Source organism: Sylvia atricapilla, chromosome 19, assembly GCF_009819655.1.
Source record: "Sylvia atricapilla isolate bSylAtr1 chromosome 19, bSylAtr1.pri, whole genome shotgun sequence".
In the NCBI taxonomy this organism is placed as follows: Eukaryota; Metazoa; Chordata; class Aves; order Passeriformes; family Sylviidae; genus Sylvia; species Sylvia atricapilla.
This window is the reverse complement of record NC_089158.1, coordinates 4,591,272-4,602,804: the sequence shown is the minus strand read 5'-3', so window position 1 is coordinate 4,602,804 and position 11,533 is coordinate 4,591,272. Positions and strand designations below refer to the sequence as shown.

At 65.7% G+C, this 11,533-nt stretch overlaps 2 protein-coding genes across 3 annotated transcripts; one reads left to right on the top strand and one right to left on the bottom strand.

Annotated features, from left to right (window-relative positions):
• The first annotated feature begins 24 nt into the window (after positions 1-24).
• On the top strand, positions 25-1,313 carry LOC136369906 (E3 ubiquitin-protein ligase RNF170). Its single transcript, XM_066333056.1, has one exon. The coding sequence runs from the start codon at positions 25-27 to the stop codon at positions 925-927; it is 903 nt and encodes a 300-aa protein (XP_066189153.1). The 3' UTR covers positions 928-1,313.
• Positions 1,314-6,195: 4,882 nt separating this feature from the next.
• On the bottom strand, positions 6,196-11,284 carry RNF208 (ring finger protein 208). Of its 2 annotated transcripts, XM_066332569.1 has the most exons (3): positions 10,634-11,284; positions 9,086-9,166; positions 6,196-8,967 (listed from the first exon to the last, which is right to left on the bottom strand). In XM_066332569.1, exon 3 carries the CDS (start codon positions 8,475-8,477, stop codon positions 7,680-7,682), a length of 798 nt encoding a protein of 265 aa, XP_066188666.1. In that variant the 5' UTR covers positions 8,478-8,967; positions 9,086-9,166; positions 10,634-11,284; the 3' UTR covers positions 6,196-7,679. The 2 variants fall into 2 exon arrangements, with proteins under 2 accessions (XP_066188666.1, XP_066188665.1); XM_066332568.1 differs by having other exon boundaries at positions 6,196-9,166.
• Between the last annotated feature and the right edge of the window lie 249 nt (positions 11,285-11,533).

Below are 11,533 nucleotides of genomic sequence, written 5' to 3'. Positions count from 1 at the left end.
GGGGTGGCTGCTCTGGCCATCCCGATGGAGCCGGCGGGGGCCGAGAAGGCAGAACCCTGCCCGCCGCCGGTCCCTGGGGACGGCCGTGCCAGGCAGCGGGACCAGAGCGAGCCCGTGGGGTCAGGACAGCCCGAGGAGCCGCCCCGGCGCTCCGGAGAGGCGTCCGCAGCCGCCTGGGGATGCTGGGCGCTGCCAGCGGGGGATGCCAGGGAGCCGCTCCTGCCCGGGCATGAGGAGCCGCCTGCCCACGGAGCCTCCCTGCCCCGCGGGGAGAGCCCATCGCCCGGCTCCGGGACGCTCTCCGGCTCCGTCCGGAGCCTCCTCGGCGAGGCAGAGGAGGCATCGAGCGGTGGGCTGGCGGCGGCAGAGGCGTGCCCCGCGCTGGCGGGCGGCGAGGACGAGTGCCCCATCTGCACGGAGCCCTACGACGAGCAGCAGCACAAGGCGGCCGTGCTGAACTGTAACCACGGGCTGTGCCGCGCCTGCCTGCGGGCCATCATGGACACGGCCACCGGCGCCGAGCTCGGCCGAGTGCGCTGCCCCATCTGCCGCCAGAAGACGCCCATGCTGGAGTGGGAGATCTGCAAGCTGCAGGAGGAGCTGCTCCTGCTGCACGCCCAGCCCGGCTCCCCCGGCGCCCTGGCCGCCTCCCGGCCCCCTGCCCTGCCGCCCCGGCGCCCGGGCCTGGCCGGCGCCCTCGAGCATCGCTTCCAGGTGCGCTTCCACACCAGCCGCATGTTCGGGTGCCTGCCCTGCGTGCGGTACCCGCCCTGCCTCATCCGTGCCCTGGGCCGGCTGGAGCGGCGCTGCCGCTGCTGCTACCTCCTGCTGCTGGCGCTGCTGCTGGCGGCAGAGATGCTCAGCCTGCTCCTCATCTTCCTTCCCATCGTCCTCATGGTGATGCTCTTCCTCATCCTCGACAAATAGCGCTGGGTTTGTGCCCTCGGGCTGAGCGTGTGTGGCGAGAGGAGCCCGGCCCCAGCTCTGCCCACGGCTGTAGTGCCAGCTGGGAGCAAGCCTGTGACCCTGGTGCCTGGCACACCTGGCACTGCCAGTGAGCCCAGAACGGGTGAGGCAGCGGGGGAGCAGGAGCAGGCAGCAGAGGGAGGCGACCCTGGAGCTGCACAGCACCTGCACCGAGGCACCGGGTGACACATCACTGCCGCAGCCGATGGAGGAGCCCTTCCTGTGCTGGGGCACATCCCTGGCCTGGGGGCTGCGGACCAGAGAGGCTCTGCGGGCAGAGCAGGGCTGTGCCATGAGCTGTGCCATGAGCTGTGCCGTGGGCTGTGCCATGAGCTGTGCCATGGGCTGTGCCATGGGCTGTGCCATGAGCTGTGCCATGGGCTGTGCCATGGGCTGTGCCATGAGCTGTGCCATGAGCTGTGCCATGGGCTGTGCCATGAGCTGTGCCATGGACTGTGCCATGAGCTGTGCCATGGGCTGTGCCATGAGCTGTGCCATGGACTGTGCCATGAGCTGTGCCATGGGCTGTGCCATGGGCTGTGCCATGAGCTGTGCCATGGACTGTGCCATGAGCTGTGCCATGAGCTGTGCCGTGGGCTGTGCCGTGGGCTGTGCCATGGACTTTGCCACCTGCACCAGGACAGATGGGTGGGATCCCCCAGCATGGACTGAAAATACAACCTGTGTTTGTACCACAGCCGTGTCCAGCTGAGTTCAGGGCCTGAGCTGAGCGTGTCCCCTTGGGGCCCAGCAGTGACACAAGCAGGGGATGGGCACAGCCAGTGGTTCCCAGCCACCCTACAAGCGTTGCGTGCTCCACCAAGACACCTCCCAGCCCCTGCTGAGCCATGCCAGCCTATGCTCAGACCTGCCCTTCGGGGAGATAAGTGAGCAAACACGGCTCTGTCCCTGCCATACATGGGTGGAGGAGCCTGTGGTGAGTGGCACCGGAGGTGTGCCCACATGGGACCTGCCATGGAGTGTCCCAGGGGTGAGCAGGATCTGGGCTCTGCTTTTGACTGCCGGCCTCTCGTGGGGCCACGCACCAGCCAAGTGATGTCTGGGTCACAGTGTGGCTGCTCTGTACCTTTGTTCCTCCACACTCCTCAGGGAAACCTGTACCCCAAGGGGACAGAGATGAGGATCCTCCCAGGCTTTCAGCCACCTTTGGACTGGTGGTGGGTGGCAGGGAGTTGCCAGACCCTTGAGGTCCCTTCAGGATTCCATTTTTGGGGTGCTGACACCCACCTCCACAGCTTGGAGTGTGCAGCAGTCTGTTTGTCACTGCTGGCCTCCTCTGGGTGTCCTGCCAAGGCTCTGTGCTGACCCCAGGCCAATTCCCCCCTCCCTGTGCTGTCACCACTGTCTGTCCACCTCAGCCCAGCCCTGCTGAGGGGCTGGTGACACTGCTGTGCCCTGTCCTCCTGCCTGGCTTTGCCACGTGCTGGCTTTGCCCTTCTTCCCCAGAAACACCCCGTGGGCACCTCCCCAGGGCTGTGGCTGTGGGGGACAGACAGCCCTCCGACCCCCTTCCCCTTTGTCCTGCCCAGAAGCTGAGGGGGTGCAAAGCCAGCGAGCACTGCTGTGCCCACACAGCCCCACAGAAAACCCATGTCCTTGTGCCCAGGAGGGCAGAGACTGGCACACTGGTGCCACTCAGCATCAGCACTGCCATGGGCTGCTCTGCAAAGTGCTCAGGCACAGGGTGGGAGCAGAGCACCCCAAAACAGGTCAAGTCAGCAGGCAGAAGCACGTGGGCCCCCCAGCCCTGGTGGCACCAAGGAATATTTATTTATACCAAGTGAAGCAGCTCCATCAGGAGAAGCACCAGTTCAGCCCTGGCTGGGGCGATTTGGCTCCATGGAGCCTGTGGGGAGGGGAGCTCAGACACCCGAGGGGCCCTGTCACCCTGTGGGAGCCTCGTGTCCCTGCTCTACGTTGTTTGGGGGTGTTCAGATGAACCAGGCCAGAGCTGCCCCCATGGGACCTGCTCCCTGAGCCGGCTGCTGGCACCTCTGGGTGCCGAAAGCTGAAGGGCACCTCCTTCCCCTCCAGAAGGGGGTCTGGGGGCTGTGGCATGGGATGGACCCTGTGGATGATGTGAAGCCTGGCTGGAATGTTCACTCCCAGGACTGGGTTATATTTAGCACCCTGAGATACAGGTGAGCAGGGCTGGGGCCTGACAGGGCTGACCCAGGGCTGATGCAGGGCTCCTGCTGAGGGCACAGCTTCCAGCACAGCCCCCAAACCACCCAACCTCCTCACCTGCAGCCCTATCCCCTCTCCCAAGCCCCCGACACCCCATTGCAACATCCCAAATGCTTGGTGGCCTCCCCCAGCTGCTGGCACGAGGTGACGTGGTGTCCCCAGACCAGTGACTTGGCTGTCCCCATCCCTGTAGGGACCTGCCCATTCCCTCCTGGCTTCTCCCTGTGCAGCCTGGTGTGTCCCACCTGGGCCCTGCTCTGGCCAGAGGCATCCCCATCCCAACTCACCACAATCAGCAGCACCCTCCCATCCTCACTCAGCCCCCCACTCTGGGGACATGTCCCCACCCTGCGTCCTTTGGGAGTGCGACAGAGGGCCAGCAGCCATGGGGCCGGCACGGGGAGGGGACATGGAGCTGGGCAGTGAGCAGGAGCCGGTGCCTGCAGCAGCCTTCTCCTGGATTGGACCCCAAGACAGCTCCCGAGCTCAGCAGTCCCCCCACGGCCGCGGGGCACTGCCCTGGGGATGTGTCACAGCCTCTCGGGCTCCGTGCCACCACCCGTCATTCTGCCACCGCGCTGCTGTGAAAGTGGGTGCTGCCACTTGGCGAGCAGCTTCCCCTCCGCTGGAGCGGCCGTTTGGGAGGGTCACCAAGCCGGGCCGAAGTTTGAGGCTGCGTGTCCCCAAGGAGGGCACAATCCTGGTGCTCAGCCACCTCCCTGCAGCCGGGCAAGGGCCGTCCCATCGCCCGGCACAGCCTCGACTGCGGTTTGCATCCATGGGGAGCTGGTCCCGTTGTGCAACCTCTGGGGCACGATGGGGGTGGTGGGGACTGTCCCCACCGTGTGGGGACCGGCCTGGGCACCGCCCAGCGCTGCCACCGTCCCCCCCAGGAGCAGAGCAGCCCCGGTCCTGAGCCCCGGGCATCAAGCAGCCAGGCTGCAGGATCAGCCAGAATCACAGAGTGCACTGGGTTGGAAAGAACCGGTCAGGATCATCCAGTCCAAGTCCTGGCCGTGCACAGATACCCCAACAATCCCACCCTGTGCCTGGGAGCGTCGTCCAAATGCTTCTTAACTCTGGAGGGAATGACTGGCAAACACCATACCCTGAACCCATGCCAAAGGCCGAGCCCAAACCAGCCCAATCCTGGCGCTTCCCACCTGAAATGAGGACATGCAGTAAAAGGGTCATGCCCAGGAGCAATTTAATTCCCCACGTCCCCTCTCCTATCACAAGCCTAACTGGACACTGGGAGAGCCCAGAGCTTTATCCCAGCCTGGGACAGAAGTTACAACAATGAGATTTTACCACCAGCTCACCTGGGAACATCTGGAAGCATCTCTGCTCTCATGTGGCCAAACCTGCTCCTGCAGCAATGTCCTGGCCGTGCTTAAGCAGCTCATAGGACTTAGAGATCTTGAAAAACTTAGCATGGAGGCACCAAGCTCAGAATGGCCACGGGAGCATTTTAGGGGATGTGAAAGACTTTTAATTCACCTGCATCTGTGACACAAGGGCTGGCACCACCCCATGTCCCTGTCCTCTGCAGCAAACCTGTCCCCTCTTTCAGCAAGTGCTTATTCGAGGTTAATAGGGCAGGAGAAATGGGCTCTCACCCAGTACTTACTCCTGAAAGGCCTTATTTCTTCCTTAATTGCAACTCAAAATCAAATTAGCAGTTTTAAATTTACTCTGTGCCCAAGAGGTGCCATGAGGGTAGGGGAGAACACATTGTACCCTTTGTCCTTACGTAATAAAAAGGGTAAATTCCTACGGAGGGCAAAATTGCTGCTGCCTCTGGTCTTGCTGGCCCAGAGCTCCAGCGTCTTCAGAGATGCTCAGCCTGGATTTAAAATGAGCTTTTGGGGTGTCGGAGTTCTTTATCCTGGATTTGGCTCGAGCCTTTGGGGCAATGGAGATGCACATCCTGGATGTGGGGCTGCCCCAACTCCCCCAGGCAGCTGCATCATTTGGCTCAGTGCGGAGTTGCTGGGACCACCAGGAGACCCCCACACTGTGCCAAGGCTGCATGAAGGATGGTGGAATGCGGGTGCAGGATGGGGATGTTGGTAAGGACAAGGAGGACAGGACACAGCTGTAGCATCCTCGGGGACGGGGGAGGCACTGGCTGCATTATTGGTGCTGTAATTCAGCACCCATGGACTGGGAGATGGTTCTGTTTTCCAGGTATAGAACCCGCCCTGGGATGGGAACCAGCACACAAGGAGAAGGAGTTTGCAGCCACCCTTGCATCCTCCTGGATGTGCTGCTGCTTTGGAAACAGATGCTCCACCTTGGCCCAGAGGCAGTTACTGCTTCTAGAGAAGGGAAATTTGGGGGCTGGCACTGGTCGTGCCCACACCAGCCTGTGCCAACACCAGCCAGTGTGTACAGCTTGCCCCGGGGAGCTGTGTTGTCCTGGGGGCATCATCCCAGCTGCTTCTGCTGCAGCTCCCTGGCTCTCCCAGCTGTGGAGCTCCCATCCCAGTGACCCCAGGGCCCACTGGGGCAGGCAATGGCTGCCATGTGCTGCTGTTGCCAGGTGCACACCAGCCCCAGGGCAATTCCTGCGTGCTGTGGGGGTGGTGCAGAGAGGGGCCGGTGGGTGCAGCTGCCCCACCAGAGCAGGGCAAGGGGAGCCCAGCACTGCCCATTTCCCTGCCCAGCTCCCTTCCAGCAGGCGCCACCAAATGGCACATCCTCCCCCCAGTATCTCACATCATCTGGGGAGAAAGGGGACATCCAGCGGGTGTTTGAGGGCTCTCGCTGTGGCTGGGGACCCCTTGCCAACCTGGGCAGGGTCCCCCAAGGTGCCCAGCCTTGTGCAGGGGCTGGGAGGGGACACAGCTCCATCAGAGCTGAAAGCCAGGTTGGAGGAGAAGGTGCCAGCCCAGGGGAAAGCTGTAACGTGGGTATTGCCCCCCAGCATGCCCCACAGATGGGGCAGGGCCAGGGCACACCCCGGTGTGTCACCCCACTCCTGCCCGCAGTGACGCACCCCCGGACTCCAGCTCGGTCTTCGTTCCAATATAATCTTTATTGGGGAGACTGATGGGGGTCAGAACAAGGCCGGGTATAAAACATGATCATGGTCACAACCAGCAGCGGGAGGCATTGGCAGAGCAACACAGAGACGGTACCGGCGCCGTTCTCCACCGGGGGGAGCACGGTCCTGGGGCTGCGCCAGCGGCATCACCCGTTCCCTCGGGACGCGGCGGGGCATGGCCTGGCCCCTCTCCCTGCATGGATGCTGGGCTTTGGCCGGTGCCAGGGGCTGCTGTTTCCTCCAGGATGCAGGGTTCTGGGACCCCTCAGGCTCACCCAGCCCCAGTGCCCTGGGACTGGGCAGCGTGTGCCCCTGGTGCCATGGCCATGCCGGGTTGTGGTGCTCAGCCCCATGGGAGCACCCAAAATTATGGCTTTTTCTTTATTTTGTTTTTATTTTATTTTATTTTTTTGCTTTTTTGGCAGCAAACTTACCCCTCCGGGTGCTTTGGAGAAAGCAAGACTGTGTACAGGGGGCTGCTGCCCTGCCAGCCCCTCCGCACAGGGGTCAGAGCAGAGGTGCTGCTCTGGGGAAGGGACTGTGGGCAGGAGCCAGATCTCGGTCCCCCTGTTCAGTCAAATCCCCTTGCTGGAGTCAGCAGTTTGGGGTGTTGGACCCCGTACCACCCTCCTGAGCCATCCCATGGGGCATAGGTGTGGGTCCCGAGCGGAGGGGCAGAGGATGGGCACAGCTCAATGCCTTTGTGAACACGTAGTGGCCTGGGATGGGGAGACTGGGGATGGACGGGGAAAAACAAGAATCCTCCAAAACGAGGACAAAGTAGAGCTTTCCTCAAGGGCCTGCGGAGGACGTGTCTGCTGGCATCCAAGGGGCCGGTGCGGCAGCTTGGTGTGGCTACTGAGACTCGGACGCATGGTAGCATGGCCACTGAGATGAAAGCTTTGGCAAATAACTTACAGAGAGGGGGTGGAGGGGGCAGCTGGGGGACCTGTCCTCACTTCCTGTGCTGGGAGGGTGGCCCAGTGTGGCACCATGCATCTCCAGGGCTCCTTGTGCTGCTGCTGCCGGCTGTGGGGCGATGGCGAGGATGTCACTCCAGCTGGGACCCAGCGTCCGCTCTTGAGAGAGCCGAGGAGGGAGGAGGGAGAGCCGCCCGAGGAAGGAGCACGGTGAGATGCTCGATGCCCCACGGGACCGCCCGCCGCACGGCCAGGGGAGCTGCGGACCCTGGATGCGCTGGTAGATGCGCTCCCCACGCCGGCGCGCCTCTGCCCGGGCACCGCAGCTGAGCAGGGGGCTGCTGCCAGGTCCCGGCACCCCCACTGCCCCCCGTGAGGGCCGGCAAGGCCACCAACCGCGCATCCTCGGCCGCGGGGAGTATTGGAGCATTCCCTGGCTGTGCCGCCGGCAGAGAGGGGACAGGGGAGTGGCCGTGGCGCCGGCTGCGCTGTCCCGCGGGCCGTGCCCCGCTGGAGGAGCGGGCGGGGCGCGGGGCTCACATGATGGTGCAGGAGGACAGCGGGTTCCGGATGTGGCAGGTGCAGGCGGCCCCGCAGTACTGGCGGAAGGTCTGGTAGCAGCTGCGGTCGGTGTCGCTGCTCCACTGGACGGGGTTGGCGGCCAGGGCCTCGGCCGGCAGTCTGTTCAGGATACTGGTGTTGACGGCCAGCGCCGCCAGCCCGTAGTCAGTGAAGAGGACGGTCTCCCGCTTGCAGGTGGGGCAGGAGATGAACTTGTACTTGGGGCAGGACTCGTAGAGGATCTGCAGGCACTCCTCGCACACCGAGTGCAGGCAGGAGAGGATGCGAGGCCGCTTGTTGGTGAAGTTGTACATGTGGCCGCAGGTGGGGCACTCCAGGGGCTCGCAGGGTGTCGAGGGGTGCAGCACGTACTGGTTGACGATCACCTCGTCCGACGGCGGCTGCCGGTGGTAGCACACCTCGGAGCTGCCCTTGCGCTGGCCCTGGTAGCCGCGCTCCCGCCGCGGCAAGGGCGGAGTCCGGGGCAGCGGCAGCGGCCCGGGGGTGGCATCCAGGGCAGGGATGTCCCCGCACGCCTGGTTGACGATGATCTCGGACTCGGAGGGCCACGCTCGCTTGGCCACGAGGGGCGGCTCGCGGCGCGGGGCGGGCGCGTAGCGCGGCTGTGACGCCTGCAGCTCCGAGAACTTCTCCGGGTGGATGATTTTCATCGCCTCCATTTTGATGATGACCTGTTGCCCTTTCAGACACGACATGAGTATCGTTTTCACATTACTGTCCACTGCTCTGGGGTCTCTGAGGGACGCCTGCATGAGGCTAAAACATGCTGGCAGCCTGCTGAGCTTTCAACCTCGGTCTGGCCGCGGAGCAGGAGCACAGGGAGCAGCAGCTGGTGCGGGAGCGCATCCTGGGGTGACGGGGCAGCGCCAGCGGGCCCCTCTCTGCAGCCAGCCCCGAGGGTGCCAGGCGCCAGGCTGGGGCAGGCAGGAGAAGGCAGCGCTCACAGTGGCATCCCGCCCGCTTCCAGATGCTCTTGGGCGGGTGATCAAAGCGTCAGCTCCCTGCAGCCTCGCCGGGATGTTAACGTGACATTGGCAGTCACTCAGCAGCCCTGTTCGTCGCCTTTGCTGCCACTTCCCACAACGGAACAGCCGCAGTCGGGAACAGTAATTTGGGGATGGTGGCACTGGACACTGCCCTGGGCAGGTGAGTCCAGGGGGGTCTTGCAGAACAGGAGGCAGCTCTCACTTTGCCCCAGCGCGGCCTCTGTTCCTGTTTACGTGCAGTGGGATCCTCGTGGCGCTGAAGAATGTGTTTGCAAATTCCTTTGCTCTGACTTCCCGGCTCTCCCACTTGCCGTCACCAGGAGCTCCCGCAGGGCAGGGGCTCAGGGCACATCCCGTGCTGGAGGGCAGCTCACCTTGGCTGTGGCCGGGACACCACACACCTTGTCCCCTTGGTCCCTGGTGGCACCTCTGTCCCCAGCTCAGCTTCGTGCTTGCTGGAAATGAAAAGTGAGAGGAGGTTGGATCCGAGGCTCTTCAGGGATCTACCGCCTGCCAGCGCTCTCTCGGGATGCGTGCCCGCCTGCATCCCGGCAATTTGGCAACCGAGCCCTGCAGGTCCTGTCCATCCGCCCGCGTGCTCGGGCTGCGGAAGTGGGAGCCGGCAGGTATTTCCCCCCAGGCATCCCCTTGGCGGCCCCGGGCGTGGGGTCTCGGGACCCCCTCTGCCCTGAGGGTGGGAGGGCAGGTCCCCCAGAACCCCGCTGGGCTGCAGGGCCCCTCCTGAAGGGGTTCCTCCACCGACCTGCCTCTGCTCAGGGCTTTCTCTCACGTTTAGCCCCTCCTCTGCTCAGTGGATCTATTTTTACCTCCATCGCTTGCTCCTGATCTGTCCCTGCTATTATCCCTCCCTCCAGCTTCCTCTCCCCCCCTTCGCAGCTCCCTGCCCTTGTCCCGGAGCTGATGGAGAGGACGGGCCACGTTTGTGGGCAGGAGATGGGGGGCACGCAGCCAGCCCGAGGCCATTTTCTCCCTGAGCAGCCCCTGCGCCAGCCCGGCTCTCCGCCGGGAAGGGCGAAGGCGCTCTCCTCCATCACGCTGCAAATCCTGTTAGAGGGATGCCTGCTCCTGCCGGGCCTGGCGGAGGGGGCCCGAGGGGGCCATCTGCTTGCAGCAGCAGCAGCCTTTGGGGATGAAGAGAGGCTGTGGGGCTTCAGCCCCGGCTACCTGAGGGCTGGGAGGGTGGGCTGGATCCCTGCCCAGCCCCAGACGGGGTGTCCCGGGGGCTATGCCCTGGCAGCACTGGGGTCCTGCAAGCATCCTGCCCTGCAGAGGGAGGCCGCGCCTCTTTCACTGCCCATCGCGGGCCCACATCCTGCACCCCACAAGCAGCATATATTCCACCACCCCCTCCAACCCCCCCGCACACAGCAGCAGCCCCGGGGGCTCTGCCTTCAGCTCTCACGGAGACGGTCACCCGCAGCGCCCACGAGCACAGCGATCCGGGTGGTCAGCAGTGCCACGCACTGTCACCGCGTTCCCACGCTCGTTCTGTCACACCCCTTCACGCACAGCCCTGGCGCAGCACCCCGCACCCCCGCTGCCTCAGGGGCGACACAGCCCCCAGCCATCCCCGTCACTTCGGGGGCGACACAGCCCCCGCCGTACCCCGCATTCCCATAATTTCTGGGGTGACACAGCCGCCGCCGTACCCCGCGTTCCCGTAATTTCTGGAGTGACACAGCCGCCGCCATACCCCGCATTCCCATCACTTCGGGGCTGACACGGTCCTCCCCGGCACTCTTGCCTCCCCAGCCTCCCACCGCAATCCCCAGGCACACACGTCCCTGCCCCACGCTCGCAGCCCCGCGGAGCACACGCCTGTGCACACACGCGCTCCCCGCACGCACACACGTGCACTCCCGCACGCCCGCAGGTCACCCCCCGGCCCTGGCCGCCGTTACCTGCGCTGGCCCCGGGCAGGGGTCCCGCTTCAGCCGCCGGCCCCCGCCCCGTGCCCGGCGCGGCTCCGCAGGCCCGAGCGGCGGAGGTTATCCGAGAGGCAGAGGGATGCGGCGCTGCCCCGGCCAGGCGCGGCTCCCCGGGGATGCTGGCGGCTCCGAGGCGCGGCTCCACGGGGATGGTCCCGGCCGGCCGGGCCGCCCCCGGTCCCGCTCCCCCCCGGCCCCGCCGCCCGCTCCCCGGCCGCGGCGGCGCGGGGAGGAGACCGGGCACAGAGGCCGGGGCCGGCGGCGCCGGGCTGCTCCGGATGCTCGGCGGGGACCGGCGGCCGGGGGAGCCGGCAGGAACCGCCGCCGCCGCTCCGGAGGGCTCCTTCGTGCTCTCCCCCGGCTCCCCCCGCCGCCCCCGGCCGCGGAGCCCGGCTCGGCGCTGGGCTGATGCAACACGCCCGGCCGGCGGCGCGGGCTGCGGGGGGCTGATGCCGGCCCCCCCCGTGCCCCTCGGCAGGTGCAGGCAGCGGCGGGCAGCAGCGGGCAGGCAGCGGCGGCTCCGTGCCCGCCGTTCCCGGGGCCCGGCGGCGCGGGCGCTGCTGCGCGCTCCCGCCGCCGCCCGCAGTGCCGCCGCAGTGGTGCAGCCGCCTCACATTTCTCTCGCTCAGCAGCGCCGGGGCCCGCCGGCCGCAGCGCCTGACGCCCAGCACACCCCCTCCCCGCCCCGCGCCCCCACCTCCCCGCACGTCCCCTCCCCGCCCCGCACTCCCCTTGCCCCGCACCCCGGCATCCGCCCCGCACGTTCCTGCCTGCCCCGGCCGTCTCCCCTCGTCCCGCATACGCCGCTTCCCCACCCCGCAGCCCCTCTTGGCCCACACCCCGTCTCCCCATAGCCGCTCCCGAGGCCTCCCT

Excerpts from the sequence above, each read along its gene's own strand:
- LOC136369906 (XM_066333056.1), top strand. The coding sequence starts at position 25 with ATGGAGCCGGCGGGGGCCGAGAAGGCAGAACCCTGCCCGCCGCCGGTC.
- RNF208 (XM_066332568.1), bottom strand. The coding sequence starts at position 8,477 with ATGCAGGCGTCCCTCAGAGACCCCAGAGCAGTGGACAGTAATGTGAAA.